This window comes from Furipterus horrens, unplaced genomic scaffold (assembly GCF_987537825.1).
Source record: "Furipterus horrens unplaced genomic scaffold, mFurHor1.1.pri manual_scaffold_5, whole genome shotgun sequence".
Lineage (NCBI taxonomy): Eukaryota > Metazoa > Chordata > Mammalia > Chiroptera > Furipteridae > Furipterus > Furipterus horrens.
In genome coordinates, this window is record NW_028327175.1 from 185,652,851 (window position 1) to 185,675,098 (window position 22,248).

Genomic DNA, 22,248 nt, shown 5'->3' on the forward strand with positions numbered 1-22,248 from the left:
AAATGTTCTTAATTTTATCAGAAACTAGAAAAACAGTTAGCCAAGCAATTTGGGACCCCGATGTATTATATATAACATTAACAAGGGGAGAACTGCATGAAACAAGAATAATAATGAGCCTTTAATAGAATTCAGTTTGAAACTTTATTAGATCTTAGATCTCAATGTGACTCTCTCCAAAATTTTACTCTAATAGCAAGCCTCACAGGTGATTCTGAAGAGCAATGGCTTCAGGGGACCTACTTTGATGGACTTAAATGAGCCCCTCCAAGTGATCAGAGTCTGCCCAGAATCCCACTTACATTGTTATAGATCCTGATTGACTCATTGAGTGAAGGCATGGGTATAGAAGGACAGATTGCAGAGAGCAAGAAGAGAGAAGTCTGCAACTCTGAGGATGACCAGGATGTTTCCTTTGCTTTACCCTTTTCTATAGATGCACTCCCCCAGGCTAAGTCTCTGTTTCTCTTATTTCTGCAGCTTTCCCTTCAGTCACCAAAGTAACTAACAGTGGAGGGAAAATCAGGCCTTTGGCTTCAAACAAGCCTGCATGTGGAAAGCCATTTACAAAAACACACATGAAGGGGTGTGTTTGGAAACCCCTATGGAAGTTAGGCCTTGGATGTCCATCGGTGGAAGACCTACTGGTAGAGTTGCTGAATGTCACCCCCAAGCAGGAAACTAAGGAACTACAATCAGGTATAGTAGTGTGATGATCTCTATGCAGAACACACATATAATTTAGGAGATGTTATTTGGGAAAGGTGACACTAAGAAATTACATTCAGGGGCAGAATTTATTTTCAATCTCTCTCTCTCTCTCTCTCTCTCTCTCTCTCTCTCTCTCTCTCTCTCTCCCCCCCAATCTCTCCCTTTCCCCTCCATCCCTCCCTCCTTTCTTTCTCTCACTATCTCCTTTCCTCCTCCTACAGGTAACTACATTATTTTAATAGAACAAAGGTATAAATGATGTTCTAGTAGACCTTAACATTTCACAGCAAACATGGTCACAATCTGATAGCCTGACTCCTAGTCTCAGTAGCGAGGAACTATCAGGTGCATGACTCATGAGCAATAGGTGCCATTACCAGAGATGTCGAATTGGGAGAGATGTGTGCTTCATAGCAACCAGGACTCCACCTTGATCCAGATACAGAACACTGTGCTCTTCTTCAAAGATCTAGAAGAGGAAACAACATCCACATGAACATGCATCCACAGCCACACACACCCAGAGTTCAGGGAATTAGCCTTCAGATGAGGAGAAAAAAAAAAAACATCCCTCCCATGATTGAACAACGTTTCCCCAAATCCTTGGGAAGACAAAGTCATGAACAATGCTTCCCAAAGTGGGCTACATGTGCCACTGGAGTTATGTAAAATTTTAGGTGCACCACAAAACAAATCTAAAGAATTAAGAGTTATATACTTACGCTTATATTCCTATCTTTTGTGGCACATTCTATTGATTCCCATTTATAATGATGTCAGAATATTGGATAACTGTCATATTGGGTAACATTTTAAGATGAAAGAAACCTTAGACATACTTTATTCTCATATTCTCATGGTTACAGATGAGATCACTAAAGTTTAGTGATATGGAGACCTGTGTAAGACCATGTATGTAGTGACTGATGGAGCCGGGGCTTAGCGCATGACAGTGACCTTTCCATATATAGTTATTTCAAAATTTCCAAGTATTCTAGAAAAAAGGTGTTCTTGTTCAATGAATAGAATCTCTACCAAGTCATAAAGTAGCTCTGATCAAAAATGGAATCAATATCTTTGGGTACAGGTATCATTGAATCTTTCTCCAAATATGGGAAAACAATATGAGGTCAAATGGAGACGGAATGAAAACAATTTCTAAGTCCTCTCTGTATCAGATGCATACTGTTTTCTCACAGCCACAGCGTTAGTACAGCCTTGTCTGTGGTTACACTATAGACCTATGTGATGCTTCTTCCCTCTGTTTACTTCTTATACTAAAGTATATCCTATCCCAGGACTATGGAAGCAGAGACTTCTTTTGCTTTGTTTTGGGGCGTTGGAAAGAAAAAAAATGATATCCTGGCTCTCTAACTATTCTCCAGAGGAATCTTGATACTCCATATTCTTAAATAAATCCGACATCAATAGCCCTGAGATTTTTTGGTGAATTTCTTCCTTACCCTGCCCTTCTCAATGCACGTGAATCCCGCTGAAGATTTATGAGGGGTCTGGAATTAGGAAATAGCAATTGGACCATAGCATGGAGATCTCTGCCTAAAATGTAAAGCAGAGTATTCTCATTGCTGGCCGATTACCTGTGCATTAGATTTCAATTTACGGTGCGAGTTATTGTATGATAATTAAATGTCAGTGGGTTATTAAAACATATTTATTGAAAAGTAACAACCATGCATTAGGCACATATCTTGTTGTGATTGCTAAACCTCATTAAATGCCTGTTTTAGAAGCTATGGGTATCTAATTTTCATTCAGGAGAAAGAGAGGAAGCATTTAAGCTAAACACATTCATTTAAAGTGATTCCATTTCTACTTTCCCTAGCATATGCACTGGGATGGTTATTACTCTGTCGTTTGCCCATGACATTTAAACATCTCAGAACACCACCTGGGTAATGGCTATTTCTATATCACTGCACTGCTCTCTATTCTGACTTGGAGGCAAGGGGAATTTATGGAGATAGCTCAGCATTAGGTATATAATCTACCCTCCAGGCAGGATGTTCTCTATATGATAAATTCTTTGGGATTCCAGTTTTCATTTATGGTATAAATTCAGTCAGATCTAATTTGGTTTCATTGTCACTTATAAACATTATTACATATATAGACTCTGAATATGGGTCATTTTTATTGAACAGGAAAAAAAAAAAAGAAATCAAATTACAAAAAAATTCACTAACCCCAAGGACTTATTTAAGACTAAATAAATACATTGGCAAGCTTCATAATTTATATATAGTTGAATAAGTTGTTATATGTAGTAGAATAAGTTCCCAGAATTGAATCCAGTGGGACAATTTTAATGTTATTAAACTTCAGCAACTTGATCCAGAATACTTTCTTACCTGCCTCCAAGTGTTCCCTGCATCTGAAGAGACAAACATGCTGATGTCACTGTCTGACAATTCAGAACCTATGTTACCTAAAAAGAGCACATCATCATTAGTGAAAGGAACTTTTTGCACAAGTTAACCATGAGTTATATTGGCAGTCGGCATTGATTGAGATGGATTTAGATTGCTAACATATCTGAGCAGGTTTTTTTCCGAATGCTTGCTTCAGGGTCAGTGGTTCAGGTGCCATTCAAAACTACCTTCATTAAGTTCCAAGCAGAAATATCAAGCTTACCTGAAGCCACTATGATGCTGGGAGCCGTATCTCGGCTGGCAATAATCCCTGACGTGTAGGGATTCTCAGAGACCTTAAGGTGAAGGTGTAGTGAGCAATAAGGCTGAGAAGAGGAAAAATGAGTGTCATGAAAGCAAGCAATCTAAATAGTCATTTCAATCTCATGTTCTGAGCATCCACCCATTCATCCAACCATCCCATCTATCCATCCATTCATCCATCTTTCATGTCACAAATATCTGGTCTGGTGTAAACTAAGTGTGAGATAGCTGCCATGCTGGTGAAGGAGGGCATCTGCATTTTCAGTCTAATTGACTGCCTTCATTGTATTTAGCATTTACGGAACATGTTTCCACCTTCTCTGTAAAAGAATGGGTGTAGCTTATGAAAGAGTTACATTGACTCAGATTTGGTTTGACTCTCATGGAATGTAGAATTTAAGATTTTTCTATTACTTAACATACAGAGAAAATATTTTAACAGCCATAAGCTCAGTACAGACAAAATATGAGGTTGTAGAGGGTGATAAGATGATGTCCAACATTGGATCAGGGAAGGCTTCAAGGAGAAAATGGTGCCTTAGGCAAAGATGGATAGGTTATGAACTCTAGATGAGATGTTCAGGAGGGTAAAGGACATTTCAGGCCTGAGTAATACCAATAACTAAGACAAAAAGCAGAAGAGTTGAGTTATAATACAGTATGTAGTCAGGAGGAAGATGGGATATGAAGTCAGGAAAGAAGGTTTGGTGAGGCTGGGGAGCTTCGAGGAAGTCAGCCGGCTTCTCTTGGCCACTCCCCACTTGAGACCTTGGTCTCAGTTGTCCAGAGAAGCTGTATGATATATGAAAGTGTCCAGACAGCCACCAGACCATTGAAGTGTCTGTGTCAGGCTGTTACCACAATCAGTATTATTCAAAAGAAAAGTCATTCTTGTAGGTAAAATGTACTAGTAATAGCAATTTCAATTAAAATTTAAGGGACTTGTTTATTTGTGTGTGAAAATATTGATCAAATTTTCTGATTAATGTATCGACAATTTTGAAAAATATGATAAATCTTACACAAGTTTCATTTAAAATAGTTCTTGTACGGAGTTGTCAAAAACTACACATTTGTGTCTGGACTCACATTTCTTTTCATTGCTCAGGAAGATTGCTTTCTAATCTTATCAACTTGAGGTTTTGGAATTACCAATGTATCTCTGTTATTGCTTTTAGTCTGCTCTGTAAGTCTTAACCGACAGATATTCAGAGAGCGAGAGATGTGGTGATTACATTTATATGAGTTAGACTAAAATGACAAACTAAAAATGAAATTCAGGAATAAAAGCAGCCAAAATACCGGTGAAATGAAACAGTGTGGATCACAATAGGGTCTTTTCCTCACTGCCACCAGAGAGAGTAAACTCTCAAGGAATAACGATAGTAATATATTATAGGTTTTATATGAACATTTCGTGTAAAGCTTTCAGAAAAGGAATTTTTACTTTATAACGTTCCAAAAGAGTAAAAAAGACCATCCTCTATAAGAAGAAACAGTCTGATCCAATCACTTGGCTTCCTTTTGTCCAAGGAGGAGATTAGAATGGGTATGTTACACTGTAGGAGTCCCGGGACAGCCCGGCACAGTTCTCAGAGGTTAAGACAGGTTAAGGCAGAGGGGTCAAACCATCTCCCCATTGAAGTCCTCCTGACAACTCCAGCTTCTTTTACCACGCACCATCCTATATTATCTATCCAAGGTATGTATGGTTCTACCCCCTAAAAGATACGCTCTACAAATAAAGAGAAAACATCAAGTACTACTTTGCATTTTCTGTACAAGCTACTGTAGAATCAAGAAAGACAGTCAAGAGAAGTTTGAAAGAACAAACAATGCTTTTATGTTAGCAAATGAAAGACATTGCTGTGTTACTTAGAACAATGGCTGAATTATGGGGGCTTATTTGTCAACCACAGAGTAATGTGAGTATCTCTATGGCATTAGAATTGCATCACTCCTTGGGAATTATGCGTAAACATATGGGTTGAATGGAGCACCTTTGTGCCACCCAACAAGGCAGGACAACCCTGGACAAGGGGGCACCCAGCTTGCAATTTTGAGCTGCCGCTTGCCACAAACTTCATCTCTCAACAGTCTGCAAGACTGTGAAGCTCAGCTGCGACCTGACCCAAAGCTATTTGATATATACCAATGGCTATTTGCCATTACAAAGGAAAGAGGGCATTTCCAACTGACCATCTCTGCACCACTCAGTTGCTATGGCTTTCAGAGCCCAAGGTAAATTAATCCTAGGAGAAAAGATACTAGTTCATGCAACAGCAGCAACATTAGAAATGATCATTTTGGTACACTTTTTTCTCCATGCTCACATTCATAGTACTGGATTGCCCCCAGCTGGTACAAGGAGAATATTCTGTGGCTTTACATGTTTTTTTTCAAGGAAGTTATATAGTCTATATCAATGTTCAGTGAAAAACAGTTAAGCTATTCATCTTCACTTGTTTCACGTAAACTTTTGTATCTGACCAGTTTTAAACATTTGTCAAGATTCAGTCACCAAAACTTAGTAGAGAGGTTTATTGTAACTGCTGTAAAGACACTGCACACTCCTGAAGGACAGAACACAAGCTTTCTAATTCTTCTCCATATTTTACCCAGGCAGAGGACACTCTATCCATTTCTCTCTTTTTTCCTTTCTGCTTTCCGGCCCTCTTTTCTCCCATTACCAATCATGTACTGACTATGTGATTATCTTTCCAGACTTATCTCCAATTCAGGATAGTTAAAACACAGCTTGCTCCAAAGGCACTTCCCTGTTTTTCTTATTATTCAACAGTAGGAAAGTATAGAACTATACACTGAAACCACCATGACCTTGAAGGGACCAGAGTACATGTTTGGAAGCTGCCCTTTGACATGTCCTACATAGTCACAGGGGATGGAATATCATCAATCAGTTAAATCTAGAAGCAACGAGATCCTTAGTCTTTACTCTTTTCATGGTCAGATACAGAGTTTGAGAACCTGATGCAGAGTAAGAACTCTTACCTAGAAAAAGTGGACAAAGCCAAGTGCACACAGTTTTGTATTCATTCCAGGGAGTACACAAACTCCTGAACTCCATGTTGGACTTCTAGGTCCCAGTTATTTTTCTTTTGCCTTATTCTTTTGTTTCTTATTTTAACCCACAAAATCCTTTGGCCATTGACAGCATTCAGTACGTATCTGTTGGACTTAATTGATCCATTAACACGCCACTGTCTTCCCAGCACTGTGAATGGCCAATAGAGAATTACCAAATGATAGAAGACATTTCCCATCATGAAATAAATGAACTCAAGAAACAGTTAAGATTACTTGAGGGTCAACAAACTTCTCATTTCACTTCCTCTTTCCCTCAAACCTCTGTATTAAAAGCCTTTATCTCATCTTCATGGTAGCATTATCCCTAGGAATCCCTATTTGAGTATTAACCTGAAAAGACAGATCAGAGGTTTCATAAATAATAAGGCAGCAGGTAAATTTCCAAATAATAGCCCCCAAATCCACCCTCATACACACATTGTCTCTGATCCTGAGCTGGAGCTCTGAATCCAGAGATCTTTAGTAAAAGGTCAATGGCAAAGGAGAGGAAGGTCCATAGACCAATTGGCTAGGTATGGGGCATTCAGCCCCACTCCAATCCAGCATGACATGCACAGTCAAGAGAGCCATGGAGTGGAAAGCAGAGTCAAGAATCTCCTAGGGTAACTGGCTGCTTAACTCCAACAGAAAATGGCCAAGTGAATCCATAGAAATCACAGCCTTCCTCCATGAAACACTACACTTCCCCTAAGTGCCCACAGATTCATCACAGGCTTAGCTCACATCTCGGCTCTCGGGAGCCCAATGCTAAGGCTTTGGAGGCAGGTGGACTGTGACTTGTAATGCCCCATCTAATTGCGCAATGCTGTCTTCAGAGGAAAGAAATCCCAGTTGAACCCTCCAGGCAAGCAGTCTAGAAGTCCTAAAAATACAGCCCCAAATTACCCTGAATGTCTTATTTCTGTAAAATACGTTTTACCAAGAACATCCCTTTTGGGGCTGTAATTCTGAACTTGTCCCACATTTATAATAGCCCTGCTGGAAAATCTCTTTTCTAATCACTAGGCTGTGCTTTTGGTGACACTGTCACTTTCCAAGTGCTCACAATTTAAAATCACTTTTTATCTCCTCTCTGCCACCAGCTCCCAAGCCGAAAGATTTTTAACAGTCTGGGTCTCCTGTAGCTCAAAGATTTTCTTTCTTATTTTGTGCATTTGGCACATTTTTGTAAAGTGATTTTGAACTCTCCTCCCAATTCACTCCATAATTTTCCCTCCTCACCATGCTCCCTGTTTTGTAAAACTCAGATTAAAACCACATTAAACAACAGGGTGAAGAAGAGAGAGAGGCCCGAAGACTCCCAGGTACTGTACGTCCATATCTGATTAATTCATTATCTTAATGGGCTTACTGATTTTGTTGACTTTGGGGTCCACTTGAGCCCAGGAGCTTCAGAAGGTGGCTATTATGACAAATTCTTCAGTATGACTGTCAGTGGCAAGGAAAGGCTTCCACTGAAGTCCAAATGTAAAAGTCAAACAACTGTCAATGGAGTACCCGCTTCAAACAAATGCAACACTCATGACAACAATACTTGTGTTAAGCAACTTCATTGTGGCAGGTATTATTCTTGAGCTGATTCTTTGGAGTGGCCAAGAAGATAGCCACAGTTCCTCTGCTTAGGCAGTTCACATGTTATGTAAACTGGGAACCCAGACAAATACATGGGCTGATTTCAAAGGATGAAAAGGGTCATGAATAAAAAAGAGCTGGGACAAGTACAACTTTAGGAAAAGTTCAAGTGAGCTCTCTGAATTAAAGTAATCTATCAAGAATGTGAATCTTCAGAAGCAGCCAGACTAGGAAAAGGGCATGAATGACAAACGCAGACAACCTAAGACGTAAGTGATCATGGTAAGTTAATGGCATAGAAACACTGTCCTCCCCCACCATGGTTTATGTGTAGGAAGGAAGGGGAGAGAGGCTGGAGACCAGGCAGGAGAAGTAGACAGAGATCTGATCATATGAGATCTCGCAGGCTATGGTAAAACATTTGTAATTTATTTGACGTGAATTAGTCATTAGAAGGTTTAAGAGAGACATGATCTGAATTTTTTCATGCTCAAGTTGGTGCCATTTATATAGAATTTTAGGAAAAGAAATTCTATAGTAAAGAGAAGCAGGTCAGTGGTTGTCTAGGGTCAGATGTGTAGACAGTGATTGCCAAGTGGAACGAATGACATTTGTGATGGAATGTTTTATCTTGGCTGTGGTAATAGTTATATGGGTCTATATATTTGTCAAGCTTCATCAAACTACACTTTTATAATGGGTACTTTTATGTATGTATGTTTTACCTCAATGAAGTAGGATTTAAACAAAACAAAGGTCATATTGGCTGCTGTGTGAAGAGATTGCCAGGTAGAGACAGGAGGAGCAGTTAGGAGCCTGTCCCTGCAAGGAAAGTGAGAAATGGTGGTAGCTTGTATTAGGATGGTCCCAGCATTTAGATTTTGGAGGCATGGCAGTAAGACCTCCTAACAATGGGCGAGTGGTGGAGTAGGGAAAACCTTGCTAAGTGCTTTATGCAAGAGGTGTTTCTTTTTTTTTATTATTTATTTGTTTATTTATTTTTTAGAGAGAAGGGAAAGGAGAAAGAGAGGGAGAGAAACATCACTGTGTGGTTGCCTCTCACTCGCACCCCCAACTGGGGACCTGACGTGCAACCCAGTCATGTGCCCTGACTGGGAATCGAACCAGCGACACTTGGCTCGCAGGCCGACACTCAATCCATTGAGCCACAGCAGCCAGGGCTTAAGAGGTATTTCTAATGGCTTATTTATGATGCCAGAGGACCCAGGAAAGCCTCTTTCTAGGATATGGCTGATTCTCTCTTGGACATTTAATCTCCAAGGCACACAAAAGGACAAGGGGCCGCATCAGGGCGATGGTGCATGCTGTGCACCTTGGGAAAAATATCATGGTGCTCCATCTTGAGATAGCTAAACTAGGAAGGTGGCCCTGTATTTGAAAAAGCTACTGAACTATGCCTTGCATGGAGAAGGTAGTCAATAATAACTTACATTTCCTTCCTCTGTCACTGGCTTTGTGCACTCACTCTAACAACTGGCTTTCCCCCCTGTGAGTTGCCAGTAATAAGGATAGAAGCTGAGTGGGAGGCTGAATTGCAGACAGTTTCCCTGATGCACAGTGACAACGGTGATATCCTCTGCAACTAATAAGGTCAAGCTAGGGCTGCTGGCATCTTCTCGGGTAGGAGGGTGACCGGCCTGCAGCTGTATGAGATGAACCTGCAAAGTGACTGTTTAGACGTCATGAGACAGAAGAAAGCCAGCTGAGTGTGGATAACATTCAAGTCGGAATTGTACGATGACTGCGAATACTGATTTAGATACACACACTCCAAGTCCTTCCTAAAACTAAGAAGTCTTTCTTCCAGCTGAACATACTGGCCTCTCCCTTTTGTGAAAATAAATAGAACTTCTGAATTGTTGTGAAGGAATTAGCATTTAATTATACTTTGTTTTGCAATTAAACTCTTCCTTCTCTCCTCTTCATTCACTTAGTATCCATTCATGTGTGAAGTATCGAGCAGGTATCAGAACCACTAAGAGGAATAAAATGCAGCCCTGTAATCTTTCATTTATGAATCTAATCTCTTTCAAGTACACGGCAAACTCCTTGAAGGCAAGGCCCATTTTTAAGCCCTCTCTCAGACACCAACATCTAATTGAATATATAAATAAGTTCATGCTGATCTACTAATCCCCCAAATGTTAGATAATTAAAACAGAGCCATACTTCAAAGCAGGGGGTCAGCAAACATTTTTCAACAGGACCAGATAATAAATATCTTAGGTTTGGTGGACCATACTACTCCGCTCAGCCATTGTAGAGCCAAAGAAGCCACAGGCAGTATATAAATGAATACGCATGACTCTTTCACAATAAAACGTTAGTTAGAAAAAACAAGTGGTGGGCCCCACAGACCATTGTTTGCCCATACCAGCTTTATAGAAAGTGACATATGAATAAAGAGTAGCAATCAAAGTTTAAATCAGTAGTTCTTACCCTTGTTTGAAGCATCAAGTTCTCTGAAAATATAAATAAACATCTCCTCTAGAAAATACAACTACACAATTACACATTCAGTTCATCAATTCTACAGCTGGATGTATGTGTTATTTGATATATAACAGGTTATGCATAGGAAATTAAAGACATATCTCCCCACCATGATGGAAGCTATTATAGTCTCCCTTAAAGTACAATGTGAGCTGAACATCCTTGCAAGTGAGCAAGAAACTCTGCTTTTGCCTTTTCTCTTTGGTCCACGGCAAAAGGCAGCACTGTGACTCTTCAACACGCTGCCTTCATGCCCTTCCCTGTCCCCTTTTGTTCAGCAACTAAGCGAGGAGCCCTGGAACCATTTCCATCTGCCTGTTTTAACACCTATTTTCCAGCCCTCACTGTTCGGGGCGCTCTGCCCCAATATGAAGACTCACCAGTAAGCAGTGCACAGGATCCCCTCTCAGATCCGTGTCTGGAGCCTGCAGCAAACGCCAGTCTCTGCCTTTGTTATACGTGATGAATGTCTTCACTTGGTTGTCAATCTTCTTGTTAGCCAAGAACATTCCCTTTATCCCTGCTACCTGGGAAAAATTGACATGGCTGAAAAATACATCAATTAAAGAAGGGATATATTTGTTTACTTAAAAAATAAACAAGCAGATTGTCAAATTCAGCTGTGAGCACTTGCTTTGGCAGAAAGAGAGGGTGAGAGGATGGTGGATGGGAGTGGGGGGTTGAGGAATAAATATAATTACTCCCTGGATAGTGAGAAAGCAATAGATCTGTGCTCATATGGTGGGAGTGGGGGTGGGGGCTCATAATGCAAGTTTGATAGAGAATTTTTAGTTCCCCTAAGGCAGGTCGGTAGTAACTTGCCATTGCCTAGAGATGAACTCTAGTGATTTCAGTTTTGCTGCTTGGTGAATTATTAATAAATAGGCTACTTTTATTTTATGTTTGGTGTAGGCCCCACAGTCTTGAATACTTTATTTCATTTTTAAACCTTGTACCAGTCCTCTTGGGTAAATATCACTTATTCTATGTTCCGGATGAGGAAACTGCGGCTCATCCAGGTTAACTGACTTGTTCAAGGTCACACAGCCAAAGGAAATACTGGGTACACAGGATAGTAAGTGGCTGACCTGGGACTTTAACCCACAGCTCTATGTCTTCACAGCTCATGCTCTTAAGAATTATTGAAATCATGTTGCTATCTAGAGCCCTGGGCAATGGCAAGAGGTCAGTTAAAGCTCTTGATTCAATTACTACTGCATTGTTTGTTTGTTTTTCTGTAAGATTGGTGTATTAAGTCACCAAATTACACTGAATAAAAGAGAACTGTTTTAAACTTAAAGAAGTACTCATTTCCCTAAGATGTTGAATAAGTCCCTCCTCCATTCCCATAACACTGTTCTTCCCACTATAGACAGTTCTTATGAATCAGTTGGCTCTGAAAATATGACTGCCTCCTCTCTTCGATATGTTAGGAAAGAGGTAACAATTGGTAAATTGCCCAAACTGTGTTATAACAAATCATCTACTATGCATTATATTTTGGGGGGCGGGTTGAGTTTATTAAACACATTCATACATATTTTACTCTGCTTGAAATTGTGACAACACAGGAAAACTGGAGGGCAATGAGGGAAGCATTTCAATATGTCCAATTGTGTGTTCCAATACTCTGCATGGGTTAAGCACGAGATATAGTTATCATTACCCACATTCTGAGGATGAGGAAACAGAAACTTAGATTAGGTGGCCTTCTGAAGCACAGACAGGGATAAAGTGAATAAGCTAGCTGGCATATTTGAGCAATTTAATTTAACTCAGGCCCTTTATATTATCATATAACATTTTTTAGGCAGAATTGTAAAACAACTGCATTGGTCCTTGCCAGGAGCAAAGCACCATGTCCAGTACTTTGCATATAAAACCTTCAATATTCACTGCAAACCTGCACTACAGCTATTATACCAATGCCGTGGATGAGGAAACTGAGGTATAAACAACATTTAATTGCTTAAGATAACAGAGAGTCAGGGTTCACACACAAATTTCCTGACTTACAATACTCTTTCAGCAACTACAGCTCTGAATCTGTCTATTCAGAGGCTGGGTTTCAATCAATAGAAGACCCATGGTTTGCCTTTGCTTTAGACACATTCAAACCTCATTAGTTTGTACCTGCTGATTTGGCATCTGGGATAATTCAGAGTTGGGCCAACTTCTACACTTTTGGAAGACAAGTTTGTTAAGCAAATAAATGGCATAAATGAGTTGCTGGGAGGAATGCTTTGAACTACTTAGGAAAACAATCTTCATTTGGGGTAATCGACAGAAGCCAAAACAGTTTCTCATGCATTGTCGATCTTCAACAAATGTGGGGGACATAAATTCCAGGCACATTCAACTTCCCAACAATGGGGCATGTTAATTAGAAATAATTTTAGTTATTCACTCACTGTATCAGCTCCAGAAGGACTACTCACCAGGGAAAGCCATATTGGTTTTGCATATGTTCAAAAGGCTGTTACATATTTAAATAGGACTAAACTGCCAGTTCTTTAAAAATTAAATTTCATAAATCAGACTTCTCACAAAGTCACATACTTGTCTTCCCTCCACAGCGCACCCTTTCATGAGAAAAGGCAAGGTCTCGCCTCTCCGACACTCTAGGAGGCTACAGTAGGTACAGAGGGAATAAACATGTTACCTCTTCCAGTGGTTTCATTGCCCGTTTTCCTTCCTGCTCTTTCCTCTTTTGGCCAGGGTGGCAGAGAGGGGATCTATGTGCTTAGGAGTTGGGTCATTTGATTTGCAGAAGCAGTGACTTTGTTGGCTCCCAACTGCTTGGCCTTATCAAAAGCCACTAGAGCAGAGAGGTGCTCTTTGTAATTCGTCTCTCCCAGCTTGGCCTTCAGGTTTATCTCGAGGAATAAAAACTTGGCAGAACTGAGGGCATGTGTGACAAGAGGGGATAGAGCTGGAGAAGGTCTGCTTAGTTTCTTTTTGCAGTCGAGGCACTTAGTCTGTGAAAAATCCCATTTCAGGTGTTTGGTTTTTTAATTGTTTGCTTCTTTGAACTTGTCTGCAAAGATGGCCACTCTGGCTCTGAGGCTTTTTCCTTCCCCCACCTCCCCTGTTCCTTTTACTCCAACCCTGAGAAGTCCATCTTTTGGTGGGTCTTGGTGCACCCATATGCATGAGACACTTTCCTCAAGGGCTCTTTTTTGAAGTCTCATTAGATATTTCCCAGATTCTCTCCCTCTTACGGTAGGACTTTGGCTATCAAATGAGCAGTGTTAGTGCCCCAGATATGGAATGTGTGCGTATGTGTGTGTACTTCTGTGTACACTTATATACACATGTGTTTATGAGTGCATGTAAGGTCTGGGGATCCCCTGAAGATAAAAGGACACGTTTTTGTTGTCAACCTCCCTCTGCATGCACAGTATGCATATTTGTGGGGTGGGGTGGGCTGAGGGATGGGACTCAGTGGGGAAAAGTAACATTCCCCATGGGGAACACACCTTTGTGTAGACACACTTACCAAGACACATAGTCCTATGGGAATGACATTTCTCACTGTTCAGCATTCAAATGTCTTTGGGGAAAGACCTGTTATCTATCTTCTCTACATTTCTGAATTCTATGCAGAGACGCCAGATGTGTTAACAGGCCACTTTTCTCCCTTTGCCTCTCATATGGGGAATTTGAAACCAGAAGTCTCAAAGGTAATTAGTAATTATTACTTATTCTTTGATATCACATAAGTCAAAACAGCATTTGAATTAGACTTTAAATGTAAAGTGTTATAGCTCACACCTCAAGCCACCACAAAGCACATCAACACATATGCTGTGCCCCGGGATGGTATCTTACTCTCTTTGATTAAACAGGCTCCTCCCCAGTCCCTTAGATCACACACCCTGACATTCTCTACATTTACATCACCCAAGTCCCAGTTCGGTAAACCTTTTTTTCAGAAACCGGCATCTCTTTTTTTATCCTGAAATGTCCTAAACTCTTTTTATCTGTCCACCAATTTGTCTCTCATATAGATGGTAGCTAATGTCTTGTCTCTTAACAACTCCATAAACTTCTTAAGAGCATCATTGTTCCCAAAAATTTCCCTAATACTCCTTACACTCCTTAAAACAGGGTAATTCATCGTGATATCTCCTGTTATCTCTCACTATAATCTCCCACTCCAGTATAACTTGTAGGATTGTCATTCAGCTCACTGTATTCCTTCATTAACATTAATAATAGAAAAGTCACTTTGTACAAGAAGTCCTGGTTTTGTTTTTAATAAAATAGGTAGTAAGGCTTCTGCATTAGAAGATATAACCATAATAACAGTACTCCAGATTTACTGAGGACTTATGAAGTGTCAGGCATTACATGAAAGCCCTTGTAAGTGTGAACTCATCAATCTGTCCATGCACTCTAAGTGGTAAAGTCAATGTTATCCTTATTTTACAGATGAGAAAATCAAAGGTCGTTCCCTAGAGAACCTTAGAACTGGATTCCCAGTCAGTCTATCTAACTCTAGAGCCCACCCACTCAATGGTCCTATATTTTTAAACTTCTCTCTTCCCCTAGAACATTCTGAGAGAAACATCATATATGGATATCATATTTACAGGAAGCTGCCTTGTATTCAGTCAGTAGTATATTTACTCAATAGTTGTCCAACAAATATTTTTGAGCTTCTACTATTCAACATATATTCTTATAAGTACTGGGGATATAGCACATAGTATGTCTAAATAATTATACTTTCATTGTACACTAGGTGCTGGAACTTGGATTTCTTTGATGATGTAAAGGAAGAGCCTGGTTATCTCCTTTGCCTTTTGATGTTTACTGCTAGAGGGTCCTTTCCTCTCCCAGTCTTTCCCATGCTCCGTGTGGAGGCTAAATTGAGAAGACCCTGGCGCATCTTGCTCATTCCTGCCTCTCATGCCGATTGGGAGATGATTCCTCCCACCCTCTCTGACTCAGGCTGTCACTACAAATCCAAAGTGTCAAAATTTAAAGAGAATGAAAAACATGAATCAAAAATTGTGGCAGAAAAGAGAACATATTCAAGACCATGATTTCTTTGGGCTTTGGGAATAGGATATTTTTCTGTTCTAAAGAGAGGATCCCAGTCAGGAGAGACACACACTTGGCAGGTAGCAGGAGTACCTCTGTAGCCAGGGAACCCACTGCCAAAAAAAGTCTCCATGTTCTTTCCTTCTCTTGATTATGCAGCACTCCCCTCCCAGGGAAACAAGAGTCTTCAATAATCAGATGATACATTCCATGTCCTGTAATAAACATGTCCTGGATAGAAGAGTTTTTTTCTTCTTTACCCCCTATACTGGATTGTAAGAGGCAGTCTTTCCCTAAGAAATCATCGTAACTGTTGAGGTTTCCCTTTTAAAGAGAGGACACTCCTAACGTAGAGAAGACACTATGTATGTAACAAAACATGCACTGTGTCTTTTTGACCCCCCCTGTGGTGCAGTCATGTATGCACACATTCTGGGCATTCTGAATTTGTTGGCCAGGTGGTTTCACTCCCAACACAAACCTTTCCACTTGGCTGGGTAAACTGTCATTGCCCATTAAGCCAAAGTGCTCTTCATCATTATTAATTAATATTCAATTCCCAGAGGAGGAAGGATCTTGTCTCAAGCTGTCAGACTCCCTCTCATCATCCACACCAGCTGCATTTACTGGGAATCACGTGTCTCAGACACTCATCATATCTGTTTAGCTCTGGCCACCATCAGGGATGCTGTCTTCTGGTACCCATCGCACGCGGTGCCACTGGAGCACGGTGCTCTTCAGAAATGACAGAAGTTTAAGACACTTCTTTTAACAAATACAATGCTACACAAAGTTGGGAGGCACATAATAACACTGCCTGAATTTAGCATGACTGCAGGCTCAGGACTTGGTTCACAAGGTAATGAACAGGTCCAGAGCAATCATCTTTCCCAGACCATTTTCCTTTTCCAGTATAACTTCTTGTACTGCCAAGTAAAGTCTACTACTACTTATCCTGCCCTTCAGCATTCCTCTGCCTTAGAACTATTACTAAGCTATAATCCCCAATACTGACTCTTCTAGAGATACAAAATAGTTTGTAGTTATGAATTTGCATACTCTAGCCTTCAGAGGCTAAATCTGCCACTTACTAGCTTTGTAATCTTGCAAAAATGATTGTACTTGCTCTGCCTCCATTAACTTACGTGCGAAATGGGAAGTGATTATAGTCCTTATGTCAAAAAGTTAATATATGAATTGAATTAGATAATCACTGATGGTTTTGTACACAGTGCTTGACACACAATGACACCCAAATTATTTGCTGTTGTTATGATGACCTTTTGTTAATAAAAATGAGTTTCTGGCACTTTTGCTCTGTCATGAACTTTCCTGGCTCACGTTTCTTGATTCTCCTGAATGGGGCCTATGTTCCGTGAACTACTCATATGGAGGGAAATTTCTGTTGTTTCCATAAGTTTACCATATAATATGGCTCCCCAACACTTTGTTACCAACATTTCCCTATCTTATCATATACTCATTTACTCTACTGTGGAGAGAACTGAATTTGTCACGGGGGTCCAATGTGTGTGTGAGCAAAATGATTGATTTTAAGGAGAACTGTGCTTCCTCCTGCAATTCCCACAAAGACTCATCAACAGTACACATCCTTGATACAGACTCATCATACACTTATACACTGTACAGTTTTCCTCTACTAAACTAGCCCAAAGAGCATACAAATACAGGACTAGCAGGTAACGGGCAGGCAGAGAAATATAAAGAACACACGCCAAAGCTCACCTCAGTCGCCCCCAAAGGTGAGCAGATGTGTACCCCTGTTCTCTCTCTGTCACCCCTACCTCCTATGTTGCTCATCTTTGCTTCTTATTACTTCATTTATGGATTTTCTTACTTTTCATTTATTTCTAAGCGCTCATCATTCATTGCAATTCTACTGGGAAATTCATGCTAGATGGCTCTCAGCATCCTGCTAGCCAGAACAATCAGATTTAAGGCACATTTGTGCCAGGTTCCGCATCAGCCAATATTCTTTCTATCTAGGTAATCAGAAAATACGGCACTGCTACTCTGATCACATCAATTTCAATTCAAGTTGCTGTGGACTGTCAGGCTAATAAAACAAAGACTCTTCTTCCCAGGCCCCAGGATGCAGAACACCTTTACATAATGCAGTCACACCACCGCTCTTACTGTGATGATAATAAGAGCCAGCAGATCTCTTACATATAGTCAGCCGCAAAAGAAATGCAAGAGGAAACACAAGGAATAACCAAAAACTGGTTACCATCGCCGGAGGTCACCCAGTTTCCTCTTCTCATTCTCTACCTGTTAGCGATGTTTTAATTCAGAAAACCGTTTGAGAAAACAGTTGCAAGTAACAGGACATTGCAAAGTCATTCCTGTCCAAATCTGTCATCTTTTCTATCATCAAGAGACCAATTAAAATGCTATTTTGGAGAAAACAACATTTACCCAGAGAAATTATTCCACATTGACTTGAGAAGAGGGGAGGGGATAATCAGGAAGGGAAAAATGCATGCTGAAAATCAGAAAATATTTTTGGGAGAACAAGGAGAAAGCTAAGATCAGGGAAGCAAACTGGGTGATTAATTTGGAACAGCTGCTTTGACTTTGACTTCATACCAGCCAGACACTTGAAGCAAGATATTTCCATTGCAAGTGCTGGATCAAGGCAAGATAACGCATGGCATTTCAACAAAACACCCTTAAAGTTTAAATGTTTATAAGACATTTACAAATGAGGAAAGAAATGTAGCAATTTACACTTGTTTATAAGAAGACAACTAGTTGGTGTTAAGAATGTCATATGGCCATGCTAATTGCAATATGGGAAGAAGCAGAGATCCAAAATAGTGGAAATATGTTAGATAGTTAAGCAATGTGAAAAGACTTTTAAGACCATAGGAACAGAACATTGTACAGGGGCTTAAACTCATTGGAACATAATATTCATTATGCTACCTATAATTTGTTGTGAATTTTAGGCACTGTTCATAGGAATGCAGGAAGATTAACTTGTTTAGTCCACAGAGAAATTCTTTCAAGTAGATACCCTGTTTATTTCCACATTTTCAAAAAGGAAACTGAGGTTCAAAAGTGACTGATGTGTCTCAAGAATATCTATGTATATGGTATAACTACTATTTAAACCCAGGCAACCTGACTCCAAAATTTATACTCTAAATCACAATTTTATCCAACACGAATGTGAAACTAAATCACCATAATGGGTAAATGTTTTCCAGAAGACACGTTTAGTTTGAGGCTGAGATACATGATACTATATTTATCTGAAACACGAACAGGAAAGGAAGTGGAAGAAACTTGTGAATATATTTAAAAGTTTGCAGCGTGTTTTTCTAAATATACACACACACTATATCCTATGCTAGTGTACCATAACTCCCATGACAAATCCCTGGGCTCTGAACTGGCATACAGTTTGTTAACACACCTTTATACATACATATGAAGAAAATCTCTAAGAACACCTAACGGAGAAGGAGTATAGATAGCATTTAAAGAAATTTAAATAATGGATTGAAATTTCTTCAGTGAAATTGGTTCCTTTCCTTGGTATACTAAATATACACTTCTCCTTAAACAAACAACCTCTTGTCTATCTGAATTTCAACTCAAACAAATGATAGGATCATTATGACTACTCACACTTCAATCAGTTTTAGAATATTTTCCAGATAGAATATAGATATATGATTACACATCTCAAGTTCTGAATGTGTTTTAATGGGTCACTATAAGCCATTATAAATCCTTCTCAGCTCAAGATAAGACTGATAAATGGCTAAAAAAAGACTGACAAATGGCTAAAATGTATCCCAAAATAGCAGTTTTCTTTCTACCCAATGTGCCTTAAAATGGCATTTAGAGCATTGGCATTTATTGTGAAAGCTAACTGATCCAACATATAAGACTTTATGTTTAATCTTGGTCATTCTGAGAAACAAAGGACCCCAATTCCCTTAGGGAAGGTGGGTAAACTCTGTTTTATGTCTCATTTAGGAATGAAAGACTTATTAATCTTACCTAGTTAGAAAGGTGTTCAAGTCCAAAGGAGTGTCTTCTGATGCAATGCAAAGATGTCCCCTTCACTCTTTTCCTCAGACAGGGGTTAAGAGCCTACTGTCCCCTTTGCTCTACATCCTGATACCCTGCTGGCCGCTCAGACTATTTTCAAATTGCACACTCCATCACTCTTATCCAAACCCTTTAATTGCTTCACTGCTTCCCCACTCTCCAGGCCCTCTGGGGCTTCCTGGCCTGTGGACTTGGTGGGAAAAGGATCCCTCTCAGGGCTGTTCTGTGGATTGCAAATTAACCAATATAAATGTCCTACAACTCATGCCCTCTCCCACATGGAATGAGGCCACGTAATGAAAATGATGGAGGAAACAGCCAATGTTGGGCCTTCTTCAGCCAGCCCAGGGCCTGGAGTGCCTCAGGACCACACGTGTCTTGTGACATACCTCATAGAGGTCAATCATGACATTGTCCTCAGGGCCTCTGCTGCTCTGGACATTCTCCAAGGCCAGGGTGAAGTAGACACCCCGGGTGTCTGAGATGTAGAGGTTGTAGGTATCGTTCTGGTTCCATTCTTGGACTGCTGCAAACACTTGGTTCTCATCGGTGCTGATGACATGCATGTCCTAAAGCAAGACACAGGAAAGCAAAGAAGAAGAGTTTTATAAATTAACCTGACATGCATCCAAAGAGCGTGGAATCTAATGAGGAACAGTGGAATGGGCTCTTAGGCAACTGTAACAGAACACAGACATTTTTCTTTCACATATTTGTGAAGTAATAATTAATTAGTTAAGTGTTATTCACATATTTCTTTTCTTACTTATGGCGTTAGGGAGCAGAGTCATGAGAAAATAGGACAGAGAGATGCTTGGTGGCTCAGATATACTTTAATTGTCTCATTAGATAACCTGAAGAATACTTTCTCAAATATGAATGACTTTGGAGGATCAGTCTTTCTGATATATTTGCCAACCACAACATGGTATATGCTAGGAAAGATTATATGGGGCATATCCCTTCATAAAAAGCTGGAGGAACAGAGAGAAAATTGACAAGCTCTGCATCTCCCAGTGTGGTCCCAGGGACTGTATGGGCATCACCTGCACTGTGTTAGACACACAGAACCTTAAGCCTCACCTATTGAATCAAACTCTGCATTTTAATAAGATCCATCGGTGATTAATATGCACATTAAAGTTTGATAAGCACTGCCCAAAGGCTCAGCAACCCCCAGAAACCCTTGAGGAATAATGTGCACCTGAGAAACCAAAGCACTAATCTTCATGTTAATGAGTGTTCAAGGACTTAGCTGCTTGTCTAAACCTTTCCTCTGAGAAGTTCAGCGGGAAACCTTATGTAAAAGAGGAAAACGACAATCTGCATAATTGATGATGTTTTCAGACCCTGGTGGTTCTGGGAGTTAGAAACAAGGCAAAGGTAATGTGGGGGCAGTGAGCAGATGTTCCTGGGGTGGGAATTTCAAATCCTCTTTCCCGCATTCAGAACACCAGAGAAGTGGATGTTCAGAGAAAAGCTAACCCAGACCAAGGCTTTCTGTCTCCCTTAGCAGATGCCTGTATATGTGTTCTTGGCAGGCTTCACTCTTTGCCTGAGGTGGCAGACATTGGTATAACTTTCAAAAAACAAAAATCAAAACCAAACAACAAAATTATACATAAGCATGAAGAGAGAAGAACAACATGGAAAGACTCTTGTCCTTTGTGTAGTGTAGCTAGCACTCAAATTTTCTCAGGCGAACCATCTTCTACCCTTGAAAAGCTTCAGGAGATCTGTCAATCTTCTTTGGCTGAAATTCATTACTGCAAAGTTCTACCTACCTCCTAACCTGATTTTCTCCTTGTAATATATGTCCATGTTGTCTCAATCAGTCAATCAATCAATCAATCAATCAGCAATGCTGCTCTGACTGTTCAGAGGAACAAATCTCTCCTTCTTCAGTCTTGATCAAAGTGAACTCAAATAATCCCAGAAGGAAGAAGTCTCCATCTAAAGGGTTTGGTATTCCTCAACCCTAGAGTTTGGTCATGCTTTGTAGAATCCAGAGTGAGCAGGCCAAAAAGGAATCCTGCCCATTAATTCAATGTGGTCACTGAAACTAAGTTTTGGAATGAAAGTTTACCATTTCTTGTATCTGTCCAACATCTACTTACATTTCTTCTGATAATGTTGTCTTGATCTTCATTGAAAAACATCCTTATCCCTCTCAGACAAATGTCTTCCTTATACCCAGTCTCTGTTATTTCCTTCCAACCTCAGAACCAGGAGTAGACTAGTAGGCCTAGCATTCAGAATACCCAGTTTCTCTGATGATATCAATTAGATCTGTGATGGATATATAACCCAACCCCTAACCACGACTCTGGAATGAAGCTACAATTATTAGAGGGGGAAAAAAAGTTTAGATCTGATGGAAACATATCTTGGAGGGAAAAGATAAAGCCAATCCTGAAGAAAAAAAGGCTCCAAAGGCAGAGAACATAGGTCAAATTTTGTGACGTTGAATTTTTGAATGTGAACAGCCTAAAAGCCTGCCCCACCTGTACATTTT

The 22,248-nt window shown here is 40.1% G+C and overlaps 1 protein-coding gene across 4 annotated transcripts in view; it reads right to left on the reverse strand.

Annotated features, from left to right (window-relative positions):
* SORCS1 (sortilin related VPS10 domain containing receptor 1) overlaps positions 1-22,248 on the reverse strand; it is a 504,897-nt gene that overhangs the window by 92,284 nt on the left and 390,365 nt on the right. For all 4 annotated transcript variants that reach the window (XM_090278555.1, XM_090278558.1, XM_090278556.1 and 1 more), the window contains exons 9-13: positions 20,123-20,302; positions 10,979-11,125; positions 3,364-3,466; positions 3,081-3,157; positions 1,089-1,180 (exon numbers count right to left, since the gene is read on the reverse strand). In XM_090278555.1, the coding sequence (XP_090134681.1) occupies positions 1,089-1,180; positions 3,081-3,157; positions 3,364-3,466; positions 10,979-11,125; positions 20,123-20,302 (599 nt within the window). The remainder of the gene's footprint in view (positions 1-1,088; positions 1,181-3,080; positions 3,158-3,363; positions 3,467-10,978; positions 11,126-20,122; positions 20,303-22,248) is intronic.